This window comes from Rhinolophus sinicus, chromosome 2, assembly GCF_057876585.1.
Source record: "Rhinolophus sinicus isolate RSI-liver-muscle chromosome 2, RSI-T2T, whole genome shotgun sequence".
Lineage (NCBI taxonomy): Eukaryota > Metazoa > Chordata > Mammalia > Chiroptera > Rhinolophidae > Rhinolophus > Rhinolophus sinicus.
The window spans coordinates 100408769-100434716 of record NC_142502.1 but is presented as its reverse complement, the minus strand read 5'-3'; the positions used below and the strand labels follow the sequence as shown (position 1 = coordinate 100434716).

The window sequence follows — 25948 nt, the reverse complement described above, 5'->3', positions numbered from 1 at the left end:
TGGAGGGAAGCAGCCACAGGGGTTGGTTCTACCTCATAGTAAGAGATAAAAACTCACTAACATATATTTTATATGTAGGCCAGTGTCTGTATATCTGTCCAGCCAACACACTATCCTAGGACTGTAGAACCATGGTATACAAATGTTAGAAGGAGCTTTAGAGATAATTCCATCATATTTTATATTTTTAACGGATAACATAACAAAAATACTATTTCAGTAAAAACAGCCCCTGGAGTATGGTGTTTTACAGATATGGAGACAGAAGTACTGGGAGAGTAAAGGATTTGCCCAAGGACGCTTGGCCGGTCAGAGGCAGCTCCACGGCTGAAAGCCAGGCCTCCTGATTTTCAGTTTGGGGATTTTTATTTAGCCTTTTTACTTCATTCACGTGCAGTTAATGTCGCACAATTTTCTTTCTGGTGGCGAGATACTAGTATTTCAAGAACATAATCATGGATATAAAGGCTAAGATTGAAATCATTTTACATTTAACACAATTCCAACAGATTCTCACTTTCATTCATGCACACATTACTTCACCCCCTAGCCTACACTTTCCTTGGGGGCAGGGCTCGGAACGCGCCACCAGCCAAGTGCATGGGACAGCTAAGTACCAGACTGCACGGCAAGCTGCTAACCCACAGGGAGCCTGCACTTGACACTTCCGGCAGCCATCCGGTTCAGCCAAAGTACAAGCACCAGCCGCTCCCATGGACTCATGGATTCTGTGGTCAGGTGGGTTTTTGCCTGGTATAGTACCAACCTAATAGTAGGTACTTCATAAAAATGGGTGGGATGAAGGGATAAATGTCTGCATAGGCTTCCTGTGAGTATAAAGGGAGTCCTCAAAGAAGGCAGGCAGACAAGGGGGGTTAGAGTAAGGGCTAAAGCAAAGCCAGGGGCTGGCACGTTGCCCAGCCCTGATCTTTGAGAACAAACTTTCAGGACTGAGGTGAAATGCCCCTGCAAAGAGAGGAATTATTCTGAAAGCTGAGCCTGGTAAGGAGGGCTCAGGTTTCACTGTGAACTTCATTTGGCTCCCAGCACCACCGGCTGAAGTGTAACAACTGAGGGCACCACTCACATTTCAAGGCTTAAGATGGAGAGGTCAGTGACCAAGATGAGCCTGACATGCTCATCTTAGCGGCAAATGGCCCCGGACCGAGGGCGCGCACGCACCAGATGGACAAGGTCACAGGAGGTCCCCTGGAAATGAGGGGAAGGAATCAGACGGTAACACAGTTGTCAGTAACCGGTACTCCCTGTTTTTGTGGAAGTGTCTGCTTTATCAGAAGCTTCTCACAGGTGAGTACTCGTTTAACCCTCACAGCTTTCCTTTTGGAGCCAAGGCTCTCGCCGGCAGTCCCCTTTTCAGAACGCTTTCAAATGCATAAAACAAAACACACAGGGAAACAATGTATTGAAATACAGTGCTGCCCACAGACCCCTGAGGCAAAAGGACATGGACAGACCCTTGACCTGAGGTTCAAAGGTCAGGCCTCCATACGTGACATAACTGTGCTGCATGGGACAAGACTTCAGAGCCAGGAAACAGACTCTGAATCTCTTTACAGCCAGAATCATCATTTCTCAAGGAAACGTAAATTAGACCTTCTCATTAGAAGAAAGGAGTGCCTCGTTTAAGAAACAATAATGATGCCAACAGCTTTCCCATTGCTTTCTCCTCCCTTTCCCCATAGCCTCTGGGTTAGGCGCCTTCCTTCCCTCCTCAGCCTCCCTCCAAACAGAATGGAGGCCACGAATTGGCAAAACTAGTACACATTTTAGGTTCTGTCTTTGAAAATATAATTCTGAGCTTTCCCCCACCTCACTTTACTTTTCATTTGTAGTAAAATTAACAAATGATTCGATCTAGACATTTCTAAAGGAGAACACTCACCTGTGACATCATTTCAAACAACCTGGAAAGTTACCCCCAAACCTGAAACCCAAATGCCCAACATCCTAACAAAAGCTAAACAGTAAGACCCAAATCCAGTATAGGGCAAATCACTTCTGCTTTGAAGGAAAGACCTTCATTTTGATCACAACTGTCTGCCAACACACAATGTTCTATCTTGAGTTGTGTGTGTGTGGGCTGTCTCCATGTAAAATTCCTAAGTGAGAGGTCCAAGAACTAAAAATTCTAATTTAATTAAATCAATCTAAATAACCCCCAAAAGACAACATGCTGGGCTAGAAATCAAAACCAGAAAACAACTAAAAAATATGGGCACCAGTGATGCTAGGACTCCAGAGATATTGCTAGAAAATGGGTTGTTCTATTGGTATTTGATTAAAAATCTGCTTCCACCTGGGTTATTTCATGGGCATAGTTGATTCAGTTCCACATGTACAATAGCTATTTCAAGGAAGATGCAGGGAGAAAGAAAACAACAGCTCCTGAGACCCCAGAGCAGTTGAGATGGTGTTTGTGGGAAACAAAAGGCTATGGCTGTGCCAAATGAATGGGACGCACCTGCTCTGAGCAACACTAAATGTCAGGGTCAACGGAACCCTGGTGTCTGCCCAAGCACATAGGAGGTCGGACAATCAAGTTCACGAACTCATCCTAGAAAAAGTGCTAACGAACTGATCCTAGAAAAAGTGCTACATACCTCATTGCTGAATATCAGTAGGGTCACCTTCAAACTACTCCCCTTGGGAAGCTGTGCACCGATGCTATCACCTAGTCTACCCTTCAAAGCAATTTTGGAACTCTTTTTCTGGAATGGCCATCAGAGCTGTCGTCGTATTATCCTTGATGTCCTGAATGTCATCAAAATGTCTTCCTTTCAATATTTCCTTTATATTCCGGTAAAAAAAGAAGTCACTGAGGGCCAGATCAGGTGAGTAGGGAGGGTTTTCCAATACAATTATTTGCTTACTGGCTAAAAACTCCCTCACAGACAGTGCCGTGTAAGCTGGTGCATTGTCGTGATGCAAGAGCCACGAATTGTTGGCGAAAAGTTCAGGTCGTCTAACTTTTCCATGCAGCCTTTTCAGCACTTCCAAATAGTAAACTTGGTTAACTGTTTGTCCAGTTAGTACAAATTCATAATGAATAATCCCTCTGATATCAAAAACGGTTAGCAACAAGTTCACGAACTTCATTGTCAGAACTTCGTACTTCTCCCACACCTCACTGATGAGCAAACTAATTTTAAAGCTATGACTTGTTTTTTTGTTCTGATAAACTGACTTCATAAACTGCACACTACTTCTTCTCTGGTTTGGATGAATTTTTAAGCAGACATAGGAAGCAAACGATCATTTGAGTCCAGTTTGCTTTTTAGGCGACACTTAGGAAGTCAGATGATAGCGGAGACTTTTCTATGTGTATGTTGTTTTAAAACTAGAATGACCACAGGCAAGTGGCCTGTCTCTCTCCTCTTCATAACCCCACACAGAGCTCTGCACACAGGGAGGACCAAATCTATCGTCCTGATGAACAAATCCCACGTTTTGTGCCACAAAGGCACAATCATCTCTTAAATGTGAGGTCAGCTCAAGCCACTTCTGCATCTTAGTTGACACCAGTCACTGATATCTTAGTTTTAGAAACTCAGGCAATGTGAAGTGCCAGGCAAGAAATCTGCAGGAAGGCCAGCGTGTGACAGATAAATGGCAGTAACCGGCGATTATGAAAGTACCAGGGCTCCCATCATCATGACTCATATGACTTCCCCGAGATCACAAAACCCACAGCTGCTGGTCTTGCTCAAACCATCTGAAAGGGTAAGTGGTTACCCAGAAGCCTACAGAAATGAATGACTAGATAATGCAGGCCATATCTCAGAAAGGGGGAAGGCGGTCTGATGGAAGAGAAATCTTAATTTATTAGAGGAAAACACTGAATTTTATGGTGTTCTGAGCATCAAGGGAAAGTCAAGAGATGACTTTAAATGGAGGTAGGAGGGTTAAAGGGTAAAGCTTATGTTTGTTTCTTTTCTAAAAGTATTTCCCAATGATTAAAAAAAAAAAAAAAATCAGAGCAAGAACCGCATCCAATCTTGAAGGTGTGTGACTCAGGGGAGAAGAGCACACAGCGTAACGGCCCCCTTCTTCTCTCGGGGAGAGGACCGAGTCATCCAGGGCGAGTTCACTTTATACTTAAGATATAATCTCTTATAGGAAATTTAAAACAATAACTTGAGACTTGACACTTTTATCATCCAAGCTATTGGGCTCAGCTTCAAGCTGCTAATCCCTTGAGGAAAAGCACAGCCAGGAGACAGCAAAAACGAGCTTAAGAATGTATATAGTCATTTTATTACAAATGGCTACTTCAGAATCATTTTGTTTGACTTTGACTTTTTAAAGGCAAGATTAGCTATTACACATTTTGGACACACTTGGAAAAGAGCTTGTCAATCTATCTTGTGCAAAAAGATGCCGCTGAAAATTCATCATCTTGGTGAAAAACCACCCACAGTTTGGCTATAGCTAAAAGCCAAGCAGAAATCTCCTGTTATCAAGGGTAAGTGGAAAATTATTGCTTATTATATGATATTACACAGTTTACAGAAACTGCAAGTGCTCGTTACAAAATGAACATCACACTTATCATCAGAGAGGGCAGCCAGAACAATGGCACCGGATTGCGACAAAACATGCTCCATTTGCTAAGGCTCGCTAGGGCTGAGGTTATGGTTTGCAAAGGTAACCATACAAAGGTAACGAAGAAGTGGATTGGCTGAGGGTGCAGGCTGCAATGCCGCCATCTCCAGGAAGACCTGTGCTCAAAGGCACACTTGCAATTCCCTCCAGTAGGCGGAAGGGAGAAGGACTGATCTTTATGTATCTACCAAGGCCAAGGCTACTGCTGTCCGCGGAGCAAGTGCTCCCAGGTTGGCATGCTGCTCGCTCACACGTTATCCCTACCGGTTCAGAGAACATCTGGTCTACCTGGGTGTGTCAGAATCCACAAATGCCTCTCTTTACATTTGGATGAAGGCCTCTCGGTTCCTACTGACCCTGAGCAGATGGGAAACCTGGGCCCAGAGGATGGAAGTGCCCAGCCCAGGGCCTGACCTAGAGCAGTGGCTCAAATATGTCTGCTAAGTGAATGATGGATAAATAATACATTTTTGAGTGAACATGGCCTCATGCCCCGCAAACTGAGGGTTTTTTAGCAGGGCAATGACTGAATATTAGTTGAATAATAATCTTGGTTAAGAAAGTGACAAAAGGAGAAAACAGTGCCTGAGAATATAAGTTGTGCCATCCCCAAACATGAAAGGCTTAGAAGACTGTGCCCTGTGTTCCCTTTTCATCTTCTCAGAAATTTATAACGTTAATTAATATTAATGTAAGAATGCGATATTAATGCAATGTGAAGGTGTAAATTTGAAAATCAGACCAGAAATTCAAAAATGAATGCATTTGTAATTGTAGATCACAGTATATGCCACGTCTTACTAGAAACCTGATTACTACTTAATGTTATTGTGGGCCTCCATCCTCACAGGGCAATCCCCCCACATCTCTGTGCATCTGAGCCTTTCATTAATCTACCTGAAGCACTTACACACAGGCAGGAGCTGTGAAATGAGGGGCTCAATGGTGCTGTGAGAACGTGAACTTTGGAATCACATCTTCATGTTAGTTTAAACCTGTGATCTCCACATTAGATTAGTATAGGTGCAAATTTTCATTTTATTTAGGAGAAATGAATTGAGAAGATTCAGAAATGTGAAACAAACAAATATGCTTCCACGAGCCCCTCCTTCCTCCACCCCCAGCAGACCCCGGAGGAAGGAATATACATTTCCAGGCCTCAGCAGTCAGAATTTCTATGAAGCCTATATATCCACTGCCAAATCCTACAGAGAATTCAGCAACTCTCTAGAGAATTAGGAAGGAAAAAAGAATAATATAAACAAGTGACTTTCATCTAACAGCAGCAGTACCAACCGGGGGCTTCCCTCCCTTGCCTGAGCATCATCCCGCTTAACAAACGTACAGTTACAGGCTCCGAGAGGAGATGAGGGAGCAAGAGATATTATCCAGTCTTTGTCACCAGTGGGAAATCAGGAACTCGCGGGGGCACTTTTAATGCACTGCTCTCCGGAGGAGATGACGACTCATCACCCCTCCAGGTCAAACTGCCGAGCTGCATCATTCGAGTACAGCACAAACAATCTTTTGTTCAGTTTAGGTTTATATCCGGGCTCCATATTGTCGTGTAAATTTGGATAAAGAGGTGAAAGTGTATGAGCAGAAAACACTCACCAACTCCCCCTCAAGCAGCTGGTTAATGTGTGCGATTCCAGATGATCACCACTCTGAAACCACACTTTAAAACTTTGTAAGAAATGTTATTACTGATACTCAGTCCGTAATTTACAGCATCATGTGAAAGTCACTTACATTCCGTTTCAAGGGATTGTGAAAAGAAAATGTCAACTGGGGGGAAAATATGCTGTATGGATCTTGGCTTAAAACAGAGGGTAAAAATACACATGCAAGTCTCTTTTGATAGAAGGAAATAGTCTAATAAATGGCCTAATAAACAGAGTAATGATTTTTTTTTAAAAGTAGGCAACAGGAAGGAACAGGGAAGAAGAGCAGAGGCTACTATACTCTACAACCTGGATAATAACACCCCAGGTAATGTGGACTTGACCACTGGTGTAGAGCCTGTACTTCTAAAACCGGCTTGTAAAGTATGAATCATGATACAGCTAATAGGCTGGACAACTTAATATTCTGTGGAGCAAGCAGAGTGATAGCAAGATAGGAAATCACATAAAATATAAATGGATTTCTTTGTAATCTATAGGCTTCATTATACCATCTGGAGGGTGAGTCTATTTCTGATTTGTTCCTTGGGATGATTTTTAAATCTGAAGTTCATAGGTTTCTTTGGTTGGGAAATCACCAGTTTTCCCAGCTGCAATGGAGGCCGGTGGTAGGTGACTAGATTCAAAACGCATCTTTTCAGAAAAACTTCCCTAACTTCATGCCATATTCTGATCATGCGCATATTCTAACAGCCCTTACATGTCTGTTTTTATTATGGTCTTACAGGCCATGCAAAATTCTTGGAAAAAGGGACTTGGAATCAGGACATCTGGGTTCTAATCTGGACCCTTCCATTAGAGGAGAACTTGGGAAAGGCACCTGTGACTTCTCTCTTAGATTTTAATCTGCCAAATGAGAGGCCTGGGCTATGATTTCCAAGGTACTTTCAGTTACAATGTTTTATGATTACAGGATCCTGTTTTTGTATTTTGCACTGTGTGCGTGTGTTTGTGTGTGTGTGTGTGTGTGTGTGTGTGTGTGTGTGTGTGATGGTTCCCAAACGTCTGGAATGTGTATAACCTGTAAGTTCCTTCAGAGGAGAAACGTCTTCCTGTCTCCTCAGTATTTTCCCTCACAATGCAGCATTAACTTAACAAATACTGGATTGAATCACAGTTGTTTGGGCTATGCATTTGATTACAGAACAAAAATCTGGCCCTGTATTTCCAGGGGGGGTCAATGCCAGTGCAGCTTGAAAAACGGCTAGATTTTTGAAAAGCCAGCTTCCACCCAGCCTAGCCCCTTATTCTGCCCTTCTCTAAAACAGACCCAAGAAAAAGTGAGTGTTATTCAGTTATATATACCAATTACGGTGGGCTTTTAGCTAATAGAACAGTTACTTGTGTTTGGCAGGAGAAAGATCAAGGAAAAACTCTCACAGTATTTTTGGCTGGGTTTTGAAGGGACCAGAGGACAGCTAGAGACTGGAAGATCAGCAGGTGGAAATAAAAATAATTAGCTGATCTAAAGCATGGACTCGTCGGGCAATAGTAATTGGGCCAGATTGAAAGGAAAACTGGTTACCTGTAAGGAAAGAATTAAAGAGGTCAAGATTAGGAAGTTTGGTGAGAGTCAGAGAGACAGACATGGTAATTACATATTTGAAATCTGGACATGAGGTCTGACAGTGGGGCAAAATATTTGAAAACAAGATGTTTGGGAAAAGCTGGTCATGTTAGAGACAGAAGATGACCCGAGTGAGGATCTGAGGCTTTTCTCAGCAGAGCACTGGAGGCTCCTGTACAGAGGAGTAAGGAATCAGCCAGGCCCACCCAGCAACAGTGTTCCAGACACAAGACCAGCAACAGATGCAAACAGAGTATTGATTCAGGGAAATTTATTCGAGGCTACTACAATACTCTGGGAGGGAGGCATGAGGGCTGCATTAAGATGGAGGTATTACGAACAGAAATAAAGGGAGGAAGGGTGTAAAAGAAAAGACCTGACACCTGACTGGCTGTGGAGGGCAAGGAAAAGAGTCAAAAGAGTAAGCAATGCCCAGGAGAAGGGGGTTACCACCAGCACATGCTGGACATTGAAGGGGAGGAGCTGCTTTATGGGGAAAGACGACAATGAGCTTAGTTTTAGACAAGGTGAGTCTGAGAAGCCATTGTAGAACAGGCCAACATTCAATGGAAAGTACGAATGGAAGAGACAGCTGAAGCCACGAGAATAAATCAGACAGTCAAGGAAGAGTGCCCTTTCAGACCTAAAAACGGATTCTATGTGCATGCTGGACCCCTGAACTCATAGGGAACACTTTTCTTTTTCCTTTTCCTTTTTCTAACCTATGAAGAAAACACGAGCCTGTTAGCACTTTGGGACAGAGCTGAGTCAGCATTAATCACAGCATGATTGCCAAGACAGTGCTGCTCATTAGGACCCAGAGACAAACCGAGGCGGTCCCTTGAAGAAGATATGATCAAAACTGTACCGACCTTCCTCATAGGTTCTACCTTCCTCTACTGCAGATGTGCATGCTGACCATCCATTTCTAAATGGATTTCTATGATGACTGCTCTTCTGGTGTTTCGGTGGGCTCAGCTGGCTTGCCTATGTTAGGGGGTGACTCCTCGTGGAGGCCCATTGAGGGGCAGGCTGCATTGCTTTGTGGGCAATGCGTCTCAGGGGAGGGGTTAGTCAAGGCTTGGTCATGGGAAGGGGTGCCTCCCACGCACCTCTCTGCACAGTGTCGGGGCTGGGCCCTCTGGAGCATCCCGAAACTATGGGAGGGATCCAGAGCTCCAGGAAGCCAGAGAATGGTCTGTTCTGTTGGACAGACTCTGCCCTGCTGGAGAGCTACACAGAATGCCTTGGCAACGGTTTAGAGTTCCTCTTCAGAGATTAAGGCCAGCTTTTTTTTTTTTTCTTTTTAAACCTTTTACTCTGAAAACCCAGAGAAGCAATCGAAACATATTTACCTGGCAAACTTGGGATTTTAAATCAAATCGATTTCCAAAGTGAAAGGGGCACAGCTGGCAAACAGTTTTTAAAGCACTTGGCCCTCCATAAAGAAAACTTTATTTTCTCTAAGAGTGGTTAAAAATAAAAGTGATGGACTTCCAGCTAGTCACCAGTCTCAAGTGATAAACTGTTAAGTCATTAACTGAGGGGCAAGGATAGATGTGGAGACCAGAGAAAACTGAACCTCTGGCAATGACTGAATCTGTGGACTAAGGCTGGACATGAATCCAGGCTGACAGAGCAATAACGGATTAATAAGGAGAGTTGGGAAGACGCATTCCTCGTCTATAAGGACTACCTTGTCGGGAGCAATGAGCAACATGGATTCTCTCAAACAAACTCTTCCCTGCTCCCTGCGACAGTATCCGTGCTGGGATGGACAGACTTCCTGAGTGGGCTCTGTGATGACAACGGCTCCAGATGAATGAAAGCAGCACGTGTGCCTGGTTGGAGACAGAGCGGGAGCACTCACCCAGCCTTCATGCAGACAACACAGCTGCTAGGTCCCGGCCAGGCTACCACGGGTAAGAGTGAGCACGGAAGATGTAACCCCTGCTCCCATGGAGCTTACATTCTAGTGGGGAAGAACAACAGAAACCCTATCACTACAGACGGAAACCGTGATATGAGCTATGGAGGAAGGCAGCTCAGTTCAGGAAGCGGGAATAACAACGTGACCTGACTGAGATGGCTGGTCAGGGCAGGCTTTCCTGAGATAGTGGCCCTTGAGCTGAGAACAACAGAATAATGGGGGTAACCAGACAAAGAGCAGGGGCGCAAGGCCCTGTGAGGGGATGAAACAAGACGCACGGTGGGATGGGAGAGGAAGCCAGGCTGGTGTCAACAAGGAATGTGATGTAGGATGAGTCTGGGGAGGCAGGATGGGCCGGAAGGTACAGGCACTCTAGGCCACACGAAGAATGCTAATCTTTATCAGAGAGCAATGAGAAGCCAGTGAAAGGTTCTAGGGAGGTATAATACCAGAGCTGTGCTTGAAAAATGCCACTCTGGCTAAGTAAGTAAAGTAAACTTGAGGAGGGTGCAGAGAATGTGTGTGTGTGTGTGAAAGTAGCAGAGTGGAGCAGAGAGAACAGAGATGACGGCAGCTGGACTAGGGTGGTCTTGATTGATTTTTGTCATTTGGAATGTGGTATTAATATGAAAGTTATTTCCATAATAAAAGAAAAATCTTTCTGACCATGGACATTTTAAGTGTGCTTACACAGCTCACTGAGAAAGTTTTATTGAGGTACGCTTCATTTTATTTATAACAGGTGTGGAAAAAATTATTACCCTCCCAGAATAATGTGGCTCCTGGAAGAAGCGGGGAAGACGGAAGGAGCTCTCTCAGCTTCTCCCTCCTGATCACTTGCTAGCCTCGGGAACTTCATTGCCTTCCAGCTCCTTCATCTGTCAAATGTTCTGGGTGGGAGGAGCCTCTCCACTGGTGGTTGACAGAACCTGCTGAAAGCTCTAAATTTACAACTCCGTTCACATACTTAGCATTAAAATCTACTTTCCACTTGGCTTCCAATATATGGGTAAATTTTTGCATAAAAACTTCCTGCAGTACAGAAGATAAGTCCCTTGTCTGTATGCGCAGGGATGAGTGACTGCCTCCCTAATGATGTTTTCTACCCCAAAATATTCATCTAATGCTGGTACTTCATTACTCCATAAACAACAGTTTGATTAACAGGCATCTTCAAGTAGGGTTTAACAGACAGATGCCTTCTCCAGAGCAGGCTCGGATATGTCATCGCTGGCACAGGAGTCTGCCTGGTGCCAGACTTGCCGTGTGTGTCTGTGTGCGTGCGCACGTGTGCGTGCATTATCTGAATCCTGTTATTTTTCATTTTCATTTTTTGCCATTCCTCTTACAGGTACATGTTCCTTTACTGGTCAAGTTCTAAACCTCCTGACAAAATTAACACCAATGTTTGCCCTTTTAAAAAGAAACACAGAAAAGAACATGACTGGTTTTTTTCATTACTGTCAAATGCTGTGTAGAAAAATGAAAGTAAGTATGAAAAGAGAAAAATAAAATCTCCATCGAGCATTTTAAAGGTGACAATTACACAACCAGAGCCCATTAATTGGCTCACACATCAAGAAGGAACAAGCAAGTACACTCTTCCAACCTCACAGGGAAGGGGATCCAAGGAGAGCAGCCCATCTGTTACCACAGCAGAGACCTGCGAGAAATAGTCATATTTCAACACAGGACCTCTGTGACAGTCAAGAGCTGCCATCCCATCCTGGAAACTAAAACTTGACACTAAACATGAACTTCTTCTCATCGGCCGCCTCCACGGTGATGACATTTCCTCCTTTAAAACCCATTTTCTTTTTATTGCATCACATTAGTGACCCCAAGAACTACACACAACCCCCAGGTCACATATTTAACAGTGACCTCCTGGGACCAACTCAAGATTTTCATTTTGTTAAGTGTCGGGCTAAGGGACAAAGCTGGCAGAAGGAATGCTTTCTCAGCTTTATCACGAACAATGGCAGTGAAGATGCAGAAAATCACAGGTAAGGTAAATAGCTTAGGTTTAAATGTGCCGTTTTTCAATCTTGCTACACTTTGGAAAAGTTTACTGAGGCTGTAAGTCTCCACCTTTCATTTATCTTACTGCCCTCCACCACTGCAGCACTTAGAAAAGGAAACATGACTCCTTGTTCTAAGATTCCTAGTGAATAAACAACACCAGCTACAGACACAGACTCCAGAAGGGAACATTGCCCTTCCCCAGGACGAAACGACAGTCTATGCAGCGAGGGGACATACTGCTTCTCAGATATGTGTATCATGCTGCAGACCAGGGAGCAGACGAGCTGTCCCCACAGAGGTCTTTCCAGGTGGCACAGAGATGGCCCAAGTTCTTCTCAGGGAAGTTACAGGGAAGAAACTTTCTAAATATAGGATGCGGTAGAAATTGCCTGATCCAAGGTGGGGCTCCAAGGTTGCAAGTAGGCCAGGTCCCTAGAAAAGGGGACACCCCGGTGGAAATGGGCTTCTGAGGTCCTGGGGAAAGGGGAAAGGAAGAAGTGCTCTCCGAGAACCGGGCTTTACGAGGCCCAACAGCAGGAACAGCAGGGGAACGTGGCCCAGGTGTCCTTTCAGGGAAGCACAACTTGTGCTGAGGGTAAGGGACTTTGAGGTTTGGAAAAGCCGCTAGGATATTGCTATGTACAGCACTTACTTAATTTCTTTAATTTATTGCTGGCAGTGAATAAACATGCCACTCTGCCAGCATATGCTCCTCAAATAACGGCAAGGACAAACATCTACACAATGTTTATGGCTGCAGCAAGAAAAGAATCTTTTTCAAAAGTTTGCTCTTTGATTTTAAAAGAAATACATGTAAATTGGTCAAAAAATGTAGAAAACGAGAAATACTTCCCATAATCCAATACACAAAGGCAACCATTATTAACACTTCCTTCTGGTTTTATTCTTCCATATTTTATTCCTACTAGTGATAATACTTCTACAATTTTGTATCTTGCTTTAAAAAATCCTGTTATATAATGGTTTTCTTAAGCTATTAAAAACTCTTTACAACATCATTTTGAATAAACACTTAGGTTGGAGACAAAAACTTATTCAAAAGGAAATCTGGATAGTATGTCTGGAAGGTAGATAAACAGTTTGTGAGAAAATTAAGAAAAGAGCTGAATATGCTAGGCAGTGCAAATATTTGGACTACAGAATGCTCAAGTGGAAAAGAAAAATTTCAGTATCACCCAATTCTTTATATCTAATCATTTATATTTGCCAAAATGTTTGCCAAGGGCACAGTCTTAGACAGATGATGGCTGAGATCATTAACGCTTTGGCAGACAGAATTATTAGTTAATGAGACCATGACACAGTGAAAAAATGGTTAAAAACGAACAGAAATGAGGTCAATATACTAAGGAGTGCACGCTGGCAGGAAACAAGGCAGATACATAACACGGGAGAAGTGCAGCCAGGCACAAGGAAGGGAAGGAAAGGGAAAGGATGTGGGGGTCACTGGGGAGTATCAACAGCCCTTGCAGTAGAGCTTCAGGGAGTTCAGGTTCAAGATGGCCGACCCACAGGCATAGTTACATTTCTTCCCGGAAACCAATGAGGTGTCATCAAAGAAATACAAAGGGAATACATTCATAAAGGTGCTGCCAATCGGAGGGAAATGTATTAGCAAATCAAGGTTTTGGTGAATTTCTAGAAAATGGTAGGTACATGAAACATTGATAAATCTGAGGAGAACTGGGCAGATTTCCATATTGAAGAAAACTGGGCAGGATGGACAAAAAACAACCCACATCCAGCCATATCACTGTGAAATTTAAGAACTCTAGGGATGAAGAAATGCTCCTAAAGGCTTCTATAAAGAAAAATAAATTACTACAAGAATAAGAATCAGATTATATCAGCTTTCTCATCAGCAACGTTAGAAGCCAGATGGCAATAAATCCAGGCTTTCAAAATCCTGAAGGAACTGAATTCTATACCTGGTCACACTATGGTTCAGGCATGCAAAATTCTGAAAATTTGCTTTTGCTCTTTCTGAAGAAAATTACCTCTAGATTCACACTGTGCAATGCCCATGAGGGATCTTCTTAACTAAGACCCAGCCACGTCCTATTTGGTTTCAGATTCACCCAGGAGAGAGAACAGGATGCGCAGACGCCACTAGGGGGCATGGGCATTTCTCCTCAGTGGGGTCCTTACCTCCACCATGTACAGGAGTTATTCCTGCTGGCATGCAGGTGACGGCTCAGGGCAGTGTACGACTTACATTGGACAGTGTGGAGCCACCCTGGCTTAGAAACCTCATATTCCAGACTAAAACAATTATCTCTTTGCAATAGCTCCACAAACACAGGTCAGGAGGGACATGCCTAGTCTCAAAAGTCAGCGCACTCAGGAAACTCAAAGCTACGGCTTTCAACCAGATATTTACAGTCCTCCCAGGCCAGGTGCAATTTACAAGTGGGGGTAATTTTTATCATAAGCAATAATGCCTAATCGTACAGTGGACATTCCACTTCTGTCAAGTTTTCTGGGGAACTGATCGATAGAGGTAACTAACTGGGTTCTAGGTCAGTACCTCCAGTAAAGGACAACAGGTTTTATTAACCTTGTATCCACATTTTACAAAAAGAAAAAGAAATCCAAGAAAGAGGGGAACCAACCTAAATAGGAAAGAAAAAGAAACTGTAGGAGAGCAGGCAGGCCTAGGAAGCAGTCTGTTCAAAAACTAAACAATTACCAAACAGCATGCTTTAGAAACTTCTGTTAACAGGAAAAAGAGGCAATTAAGAACTCTAGAAAAACAAAAAGCTGGCTAATATGAAGGTATTTATTATTTGTGGAATAATTTTGAGCTCTGGTAAGAAAAATCGACTCTACTTGATCGGAACACAGTATAATTCTTTGAAGAGGGGCACAAATTTAGTGACAGAATTATTTCCCTCACAATAGATCCAACGAATTATTAGATATGTAGTGAACAATATTTATGTAGTTATAATAGTAAAATGAACTCTTAGTGGTTTTCCTTTTTCAGAATCAATTTATACTTAGCACATGGAAGATTTGACTATTAGGTTGGTGCAAAAATAATTGAGGTTTAAAAGGTTAAAAATACTTGCAAAAACCACAATTACTTTTGCACCAACCTAATAGAATAGAACGAAAAATAAATATCATAAATCTTTCCAATGTCAATGTGATGGGACAGCTAACAGAAAATGGGGAGACAGAGGGAACTACAGGAGTGGTAATTTATTAATAAGTAGTGAGTCAAGAAATACTATCCACAATTGATGGATCAAAATATAGAGATTTAAGTATATTGTTTAATTTTAAAAGGTCAGTAGTAGCAGAACTAAAAAGGAAAACATAAATTAACCAACAATGAGGAGTGGTTAAGTAAACTAAATTCCTCATTTTTTTATAGCAAGGAATTAGTATAGTTAATTATTATACTATAGTATAGTTAATAAACAGACATAAAATATTATTTATAGTGGAGAAGTTACAAAAACTAAAAAAAAATAGTCAAAAGTAGCTACTTCTGAGGAATGGAACAGAAGATGGGAAGGTAAATTTTCACTTTTCATTTATACCTCTTTGTATTAAATTTTCCCTGTGCATGTCTTACATGTATAATAAAAAGACTGATGTTAGTATCTTACTGTATTGACAGTCGTAGGTTCAACAATTTAGAGGACAGTAGAGAAAAGGAATCAAAGATTGGAAAGTGAAGTCTTTTAGAATAAGGCTAACGGGTACAGGAATAGATTATGTGAAAACAGAGGGGTAAAAAGTAAAATCAGTCAGTACATTTGCAACGACATGGATAAACCTTGCGGGCATTATGCTAAGTGAAACAAGTCAGACAGACAAATACGGTATGATTCCACTTATATGTGGAATCAAAAAAAAAAAAAATCCGAACTCTGAAACAGAATACATTGGTGGTTGCCAGAGGCAGGGGGGTGTGGGGTGGGGGAAATGGGTGAAGGTGGTCCAAAGGTTCACACTTCTAGTTATAAGATAAATAAATTTTGGCATATAATGTACAGCGCGGTGACTACACTGAACTGTAATATTTGAGAGTGCTAAGAGAATAGATCTTGAAAGTTCTCATCACAAGAAAAAAATTGAACTACAGGAGGTGATAGAAGCATTAACTACTATGGTAATCATTTTGCAACATATACATATATCAAATCATGATGTTGTACATCCTGAACTTACACAATGTTATGTACCAATTATATCTCAGTAAAGCTGGCAAAGAATCAAAATCAGTCAGTACATAAACAGCGTTCTCTATCATAGAAAATGAGCCTTTATCCTGAAAGCAAAACAAGAGATGATCCAACTGTAGCAGATAGAACTTAGGACACCAATAAAGGAAAATACACTGCCCTCAACCCCCCAAGAGCAGAGGGATTTACAGGGGGACACTGGAGAAGCTCATTTCCTAGGTGTTTTACAGACGACAGTAAAAATCTGCCCTCTGATTTCTTGACTAGGTAGAATATTACCAAAAGGCACGCTGTAATCTTTAAAGATCCTATAGGATTTCATTTATAACATGATTCACATTTTCTTTTGACTTACATTCTTTATTTCAATAAGAAGCAGGCTATAACTCTTGATGCTAATAGAATCCTCTCTTGAGGACCGCTCTGGAGTGTACTAGCTAAAAAGGAAAGGCTTTCTTCTTTTATCATCTGCATATCTTCCATTATATGTCTTAAGACTTAACTCAGAAATGGAAGACACCATGGATTAAGCTTATGCCTATAAACATAAAACCATAACCTTCGGTTCCAGTGATTCTTAGAGGGTTAATAGGCACTTGCCTTCTTGCTACTACTCTTGTTCTTGTCATGTATCACTTATTTATTAATGTGTAAAGCATTTACTGCTGTAGCAGCTAAGTGCTAACACACGAAGTTAAAAACATAGAAATTATTTAAATCTACCAACTAATGGAAACAAGAAATAAAAAAAGAGGGGAAAAAAGATGTTGATGACTTAATGCAAAGCTACTGCGAAAGGATCTAATGAGTGAATGGGTTTCTGAATCAAGAAAAAAACCCATTTAAATAAATATAAAATCAATATGATATGTACCTGGTCAGTAGTTAGTCAGCCAGTTCTTGATAAAACCCCACATTGTATAATACTTTCAACAAGGGGACATAAAAGAAAGAGAAGAGGAATCCAATTTGTAGCACATACAATGGCAGAAGAGATGGGTGATGGTAAGCAGTGAGATGTGTAAAGGGAAGCAGAGGGTCTGGCCTATGCACTGTACACCCCATAAGCTATGGCTCTGAAAGGACAAATGAGTTGTGGGCCCTGAAGGCCTCCTCTTGTATAAAAAGGGTTGTAGGAGCTTGGAAACTAGTTAACCACTTCATTTCCCAGTTTCCAGCATCTAGCTTGGTTTAGCTCTCTAGGAATGCTTTGGGTGCTAGAAGGCAATACAGTACGGTGGAAAGGGACTTTCATTTTCTCCTTATCAAATGAGGACAACATTCCACAAGGTATTTTGTATTTGGGACAAAATGAGATAAAACATGTGGAAATACTAGAACACTATTATTAAATGATTGTCAGTGTTCTTGTGCTACGGCAGCGATAGCTACAGGTTTTGTCGCTGCCCAGCCAGGAATGTGTTTCCCAGCCGTATAGCAGGTGCTGTGGCAACTGACCAGTTCTCCCCGGTGCAGTGCAGGTGGAAGGGCTGTTCACGGCACCCAGGCCCAGGCTGCTCTGAACCAGGGGGACTTGCGCTCTGCTCTTTCCCCAGCTGCCACCCACATGCGGATGATGCTGGCAAGGCCCTAGGTGATGGCAGAACCACAGAAGAAAGATGTCTGGGTTCCTCAGTCACCTGTGGAGAAGAGCTGCTTGACAACCGGGAACACCCATACTCACTGCTACATGACTGAGAAACATGATTGTGTTAAGCCACTAAAAGGTTGAAGCCTCTATTTGTTATAGTAGCAAGTGTTACCTTAACCAACATAAACATGCTACGTGATAATTACTATACTAATAAGGGTGAGGTCGTCAGATACTGTACCAAACAAGCCATCATCAATGATATTACAAAATCTTGGCCAAATAAGCACATGAAAAGATATTCAGCATCATTAGCCATCAGGAAAGTGCAAATCAAAACCAAAATGAGACGCCATTTTATTTCTACTAGGATGGCTATGAACAAAAAGACAATAACAAGTACTGGTAAGAATGTGGAGAAATTGGAACCCTCATACATTGTTGGTGGGAATGCAAAACGGTATAGCTGCTGTGGAAAATCTGGCAGTTCCTCAAAAACTCAAACAATTACCATTAAGACCCAGCAATTCTACTGCAATTCTAGGTAGATACCCAAGAGAACTGAAAACATATGTCCACATAAAAACTTATACAGAACTGTTCATGGAAGTACTATATACAACAGCCAAAAAAAATGGAAATAATTAAAATGTTCATCAACTGATGAATGGATAAATAAAATGTGGTATCTATCTATCTATCTATCTATCTATCTATCTATCTATCTATCTATCTATCTATTGGATTAAATATTATTCAGTCATGAAAAGGAATGAAATGCTGATATGTGCTATAACATGAATGAACCTTGAAAAGATTATACTAAGCGAAAGAAGCCAGGAAGAAAAGATCACTTACTACATGATGCCATTTATATAAAATGTCTAGAATATGCAGATAGAAGTAGATTATTAGGTGCTGGGGCCAAGGGAGCTGGAGGGAAATGGGGAGACTGTTAATGGGTAGACTTCTTTTTGGAGTGACGAAAATGTGCTAGAACATTAGATAGTAGTGATGGTTGCGTAACTCAGTGAATACATTAAAAACCACTGCATTATATGATTTAAAAGGGTGAATTTTATGGCATGTGAATCATATCTCAATTAAAAAAATATCAGCTATTTGCTTTATCATGCCTGCCAGAGAATATGGACCTGAGCTCTGTTCCGGTAATGACTGGAAAGGGTATGAGGGAATCTTCTAGGATGCTGGAATTGTGCTAATTTTGAACTGAGTGGTAGTTAAATGAGTATACACACATGTAAATATTCATTCTAGGCATGATTCTAGGCAGGAACGAGCAGAATCCTTCCTGCTGGCTTCCCCACAGCCAGAGTAAGCGCCAACAAAGCCCCAGTGCCTTATGCATGAAATGCCCGTTTGCCTACGAAGAACCTAAGGTACGAGCTTTCTTCAGTTTAGGTAACTGTGTAGCTAACACGGAGAAGAGATAAATATTTAAAGCTAACCTTGAGAATGCCATGAGGGTGGGGAATAGGATAGAATCCCAGCATAATTACTAAAGTGTGTACTGCATCAGCAAAATTTTCTAAAAGTCCTAAAGGGTAGTGTGGGGTGTGGGGGGAGGATCCAAGAGAGGATTGTATCTTTCTTTACCTGCTTAGCTACATGCCATTTTCGAAGGTCAAGTTTAAATCACAAAATACGGAAAGCTTGTTTGGTCATATAACGTAAATTCTCATTTAAGTACTTAATAGTCAAAACTGAAGTAAAGGATCATCAGAATGTTTTCAACCTCCAAATAAGATATAATTTGGTGATTCCATGAATCTTCATTGGAACTTTCAGAAACCATTGGAAAGCCTGTTTTTTAAATTGGAATAAATTCCTCAAAAGATGTCACTTACTTGCAGGAGACTTTAGTTCTGTCAGCCACCATGGTCCACTGTTGCTGGTTGGTGGAAACCTCAACGTAGTAGCTGTAGCTTCGATCGTCGCAGTCCCAAAGCAATAACCTGAACAAACGGCAAACAAGGATGCTATGAATGTTCTGACGGGCTGTTTCTTAGGCTGTAGGCATGCGGGATCCATGTCTACCCATCCCTCCTGCCTGCCTCCTTTGCCCCTAGGAATGGACAAAGAAAGTGAATCGCCAACAAAATGAATCTCTCAACAAGTTTGGTCTGCAGGAAGAAGGCGGAGTTAGTCTGCAGGAAGAAGTTTGGCTCTTTAGGAATTTATTTCATAAGTCATCCCATCCCAGGCAGCCTCTGTCCGCCAAGTGGCACAGCTTGTCTGACTGGCTGATCAGGGAGAAGATGTCACCAAATCCCTCCTTCCAGTCTTATAACTCTCACCTTCAGTGGGCTGGGCTCTCCAAAGGTAACATCCAGAGGCCACGTTCTCGGGAGAATCTGTGTTTTCTAATTGGTAATAACTAACATGTCCCAATGACCTTAATTATCATATTTTAGGTTCCTTCTCATTCTTAGTAGGCTTTTGTTTGTATAGCTTTGGTAAGATTGTCTGATTTGGAGATACAGGCAAATACATATTCATTAATAAAACTTTCCCATTATTTAGAAATTATCTTGGTCCTGTTCTTCTTATCCCCTCTTTAGCCCACATAAGAACCTAATCATTGACTATATGATTCCATTTGCATAAAGCTCAAAAGAGACAAAATTTACCTATGGTGACAGGAACCAGAATAGCGGTAACCTCTGAAGGAGGTAATGACTGGACAAGTGTATAAGGGAACCCTCTGGGATGCTGGAAATGTGCTGATTTTGATCTGAGTAGTAGTGACATGTAAATATTCATCGAGCTGTATATAAAATATCTGTGCACTGTATGTGTTACTCCTCACTTTTTAAAAATAGAGGAAAAAAACAAAAAACAAACTCTAAGTATTGTAATACGGGATCAGACTCCAGTCCAGCATTCTGCTTCTGACAGTGCCACAGTGGTGAGAGATCATTATTTTCTATCATGGCAGCCTCCTATGTCCTTCCACACAATATACTATCTTACTGCTTTACAGGTAGTCATGACATTTCCTTCCTCCACCAACTAGAAAGACAGTGAGCTCCCTGAAGGCAGTACCTACGTCTTACTGGGTTTTCCATCCTCAGTACTTGCATAGCATCTCACATGGAGCCTACACTCAATGAATGTTTGCTGAGCAAATACATTATATAGTAATAATAATGATAATTATTACCATAACGTTCAACAATTCTTTGATGCTTACTGTGCACCAGGCCCAATGTTAAGTGCTCTATGTAATTTATCTTATTAAATCCTTCCAAAAATCCTCTTAACAAACATTATTATTCTTATCAAATTATAGATGGTAAAAATGAGGCATAAAGCTGTTAAGCAACTTGTCTAAGCTCAGTTAGTGATGGTATTATAAATACCAGGTTCTCACCCAGTGTCCTCACCAAAGCCTACTTCTGTAATACCTCTGCCTAATGCTTCCTTTACTCGCCCTGGATAGATCTGGGCCATAATTTTCAACCGGTAACCTATCACTCTACAAAAATAGTTCAGATGATTTTCCCTTAATCTTGCAATCATAACCAATGAAAACCCTTTGTACAGGTTCAGTTTAGCCTCACCTATAAAGCTATTATTGAGGATAAGAAATACCACCGTGCTCCCCTTTCCCTTTCCCCTTTGTTCCTTGTTTTCAATTATAACTTTTTTGCTTTCGATGACTAAGTCGACAATACCTAGTATTTTGGAATTCATCTTTTAAGCACAGAAAACTATTAAAAGGTTCTGGAAAGCATAAACAGATTATACCTACTGATTCCCTTTAATTCACGGGAGTATTTAATCTCTCGGAGTACGCTGAATGAGTCAGACAGGATCCCACCCTATTGTTTTTATGAGTCCAATAATTCTACTCTTAGATTGTATCAGTTTGCCTGATAAGAAAGTGAATCATTTCCCTCATTAGTCATTTCCTCAAATATTATTGTAGTCTCTCAGCATGTTGATACAGTTAGCCTACGCTAATTTATATTTATGTTTAGTAACTTTTAAAAGTGTACTTTTTGCATCTATGTTTGCATGGTTCTCAAAATGATTATAAGCCTTTTAGAATGACCATTGATCTTTTTCTTTTTTAAAAATAATTCTACTCCAAATATGTGCTCTGTTCATAGTGTCAGTTTCTCTTATACATGTTCTGGGCCGAAATCATTCATAACTCTGCCAGACTTGATTCAAACCAGGAAAACATGTCAAATTAATTAATTATTCTCTTTACTTAGTTAACAGCTCTGGTAACGGGCTTTTTGGGAGACAATGTTGAGGCTATTTCCCCAACGGATCCTTTGGATTATTTATGGAGAGCCAGGTCTACCATAATCCCGCTCCCTCTGATAATAATGAGTTAGTGTTCCTACCAGTGTATCCCAATTAAAATAATCAGGCCCTTTTGGAATAGAATCTAACCAGATCTCGAAATGTTTCATGGGAAAAGACCGCCCCAAGGATATGGGATATGGAGAAGATAAAAAGGAAGACCGATTATGAGAACCATAAATGTTCTCGGAGAGATTCTTGGAGTGACAGCATATTGAAAGAATTTCTCAAGTTGTGCGTATTGTGTCCCATAGTAGTTTATTCTATAAAGTCCTCCAATTTGTTTCAAGGGAAATTATTATGTTAAAATGAGGATCACCTGTAATTCCAATAATTTCGTAAACACATACACACGGTGCAAGTTATTTGCAACTTGCTTGTTTTGTTTCATGGTCTATTATGAATACCTTTTTTGTATCATCAAATAGTCGTCCTCATTACACGTACTGGCTTCGCAGAATTTTGCTGTATGGATGTATCATCATTTATTTAATCAGTCTCTTATTACTGGGCACTTAGGTAGTTGATAACTTTGTGCTGTTAATGAAAACTCGGTGAACATTCTTATAAGCTAAATCTATGATTGCTGCCTTTGAAAGTTTCCATAAGTGAAATTCCTGGAGCAGGGCATATGAGGCGGCCTTGATATAGTTAGAAAATAACTGTACACCTCTCCCCCTCCCACAAACAAAAGTTTGTACCAATTTACACTCACACTACCAAGAGTGTATAACAAATCCCATTTCTGTGAGTCACCACCAATACTGTGCTTTATCTTTAAAAATACTGTCAATTTGACAGACAAAATATATCTCATTATATAGTTTAATTTGCAGCTTTTCACTTGCCATTGAACTTGAACATTTTACCCATTTTCTACTTATATTTATCCTTTTGTTAATGACTTACAAGATGCCCTCTGTATTCTAAGGATATTAATCCACTGCCTATCATAGTTTGTATGCTGAAGATATTAATTTTTATTAGCCTAGTCAATCGATCTCTACCTCAGTAATTTTTCCTGGCCTAAAGTCTTTTTTCTGAACAGCAGCCAAATGCACAGACTGATCGAGACATCTCCTCTCTATTTCTCTATTAAGAGGTCCCTGGGGGCTGGAAATGTGGGGTCATGGTGACTCCTGAGTGGAAAAGGGACACTGATAATGGATCTGAGGTTATCCAGCCCAGGGCTCAGACTCATTTACACTTTTGAATTTTTAAGAGAGATTCGAATTCATGGGCCAGGGTATTATTTACTTGGAATTTAGGTTTAGCCAGGAATGAAAATCCCTTTGTTGATTCAACTGAAAAAAAAGCAAGCACAGCTTACGGACAGTAAAGGGAAAGCTGGCTCCATTTATTTTTTCCATGGAGAGGCATTTTGTTCTTGGAAGGCACAATTGCAAAGCCAACTCCCTTCACTTCTTTCCCTGCCCACAAAGTCTGTTCTGATGTCTTTCCACCTGCAACAACACAGAGATATTTCCGGTTTGTAATCTGCCCGAAGAATGTCTGCCCAGGGAGCTGGCCCTGGACCCGTGCACGCACTCCCTCTGACTGGAACTGAGTGGAGCTCCTTACATGGACGCCCTGCATCTGCAACCTCCACCCCGACATCAAAAGCCCTTTTCAAAGTAAGCCGCTGGCCAAAGCTATCAATGCAGATCAGTCTGTGTCTAGCTGTTGCCACACCCCCCTCACCTAATGAGCACATGAAATGCCCGGTGATGGGAAATGCCTCTTCTCTGTCTTCCTTTATTCTCATTGTGGAGTTTCCCTTCAAAGCAGTAAAATGCTGGGCTTTTAAAAATTGATTAACAGATGTGATTTTGCCTACATCTCCCATAAACGCTCTGGCTGGCTGCAAACCATTGATTACCACGGTTCAGTTTACAGCAACTAATTGCTCTCTTTGCTGGTGTTTTGATACAAAATTCAATAGCGAATATGTTTTCAAAACTCCTGTCTTTGTGGCTCGAGTCAGAAGTGACTTGAGGCAAACCCAGTGGACTGAGTTTTTTCCCTTCTTTAAAATAATTGCTCTCTCATCAGTCTGTGAAGAAAGTTTCCAAATTGTAGCATTCTAATTGGAAAGTCTGCATTATGCATGCGATGACAAACTGTGTTGTGCTGAATGGCATTTTTTTTCATCCCTTTCTTAAGGGATTAATTCTGTGCCAGACTGTGAACAATGGCCGAGGTTTAATAGTTGAGATCAACAGCTTCTCCACTGAATTGGCTCCTCTTTCAGATGACGAGCAAGTGTCTGTTTTGCCTGTTTCTAACTTGTCCATTGTCTGTGGGAGACTCCACTGGAAGGCCTGGAGCCACGACTGCTGCTGTTGCAGAGTTTTCTCATTCGGGTGAAAACAAGACAACTAAGGGAAGATCAATTGCCATGATATTAGTAATATGATAATAATATATCATCAAACCCACTTCTAATCTCTCAGTCAAAATCAAATCTGACCTACAAAATTTGTACAGACTATTCTTTGTTAAAGGTCTTCAGAAATTAAGTCCTTCAGAAATAACTGTCCTCCATTCAACAATTAGACAAATATTTACTGAGTACTGACTAAGTGACACAATTTACTTGTACTGCAGCTTCATCCCTTGGGAAATTAAAGGTCTAGATTTGATAGTTTCTAAGGTCTCTTTCGGTTCTAACATTTGATAATTCTCTGCGACAGCAATATGAAGTAGAGGTTGTTTTTGTTTTTGACACACTTATCCATTACATACATAGTAAACCCCTCTCTTTGAGACTTCCTGGCCTAACCTGGAGGTAAACATGGTATATCCTGAGCTTGGTTTGTAGACTTGACTGCATTCTAGGAAGAAACACTACCCATGCTGTGTCAATCAGATTTCCTCTAAAAAATTTTAGAATTATGTGAGATTCTAGCTAACTGGCCCTGTTCATTTAAAATGAGATGATGAAAATGCAGGCATTCTGGGGGTGATCCTCTTTCAGCAGAGGCACAAAAGAAACAAAGGAAGGAAGTCACCTGCAGTGAGAAGCAAAGGAGACAGATGGCATGGCCCAGCGAGGGTTGTCTGGGCTCCTGGCAGAATTCCAGTACCTAATTTAGTACCTGTGAGGGCCACCACAATTTCTGTCCCAGTGTTCTATGAGAAATCTCCCAATCATTGAAATAAAATCATCATTTATAGCTTAAGCCACCTTTTCCTGGTTTCTGCAGCTTGGAACCTAAAGGGCCGAAGACAAGATAAGCTCCTAGCGGAGTGTGTGAGACAGAAAAGGGACTCAAGAGTGGATGTTCAGATGACAAGGATGACGTGATGGCTACAGGGCCAGAGAGACAATGAGGGGAAGACCGGGGCTGGTGAGGAAGCTCATTCTGGATGGCAATCTTTTCATACAAGTATGAAAAGAGGTTCTTTGTAGAACTGAGAATGGGAGGACTGCAGTTTGGGGTCGAAAGGCAAAACAGGCTTGCGAATAGGCTCTGTGGGGCCAGCTGAGCTGCAGGGAGGGGCCCTGGCAAAAATGGAACCATCGGCAGAGTTTACAACTGTCTTCAGCAGTGGTTCTGAGGGAGCAGGAGAGAAGCGGCAGGTGGACAGTGACAAGGCGATGCAGGGCAGGGCCAGGCAGAGGAGGTACCAGTTCTGGCTGCTGAGGAGTTAAGTGCGGTCAGAGGGAGCTGAGTAACTTTCAGAATAGAGAGGGACTGCCGGTCATGAAGCGGAAGAACGGATGCGATAGACATGAAGGTGAGGGAGAGAGGTAGGAAGTTGTGGCCACAAAGGGAAATTACAGTGTTTTCACCTCATTCCGAGGAGTCCAGTTCTCACTCTTCTGAATGAGGATCAGACAGACAAACATCACGTTATAGGCTCTATTCTACCTCTGCTGTTGAGAGGCAGGAGGGAGCTGTAACAGCTGCTGGAAGGAACTCATACAGCTTCCGAGGAACAACCTTACTGGTAAGAACCTGGGATTTT

At 41.6% G+C, this 25948-nt stretch overlaps 1 protein-coding gene and 1 long non-coding RNA gene across 2 annotated transcripts in view; one reads left to right on the top strand and one right to left on the bottom strand.

Annotated features, from left to right (window-relative positions):
- Positions 1-2691, top strand: part of LOC148758839 (uncharacterized) — a 32594-nt gene extending 29903 nt beyond the window's left edge. The window contains exon 4 of the long non-coding RNA XR_016020329.1: positions 551-2691. This is a non-coding gene — a long non-coding RNA (uncharacterized LOC148758839). The remainder of the gene's footprint in view (positions 1-550) is intronic.
- Positions 1-25948, bottom strand: part of BTBD9 (BTB domain containing 9) — a 397135-nt gene that overhangs the window by 59772 nt on the left and 311415 nt on the right. Inside the window, exon 9 of the mRNA XM_074332880.2 lies at positions 19507-19614. Coding sequence (XP_074188981.1) covers positions 19507-19614 — 108 coding nt within the window. The remainder of the gene's footprint in view (positions 1-19506; positions 19615-25948) is intronic.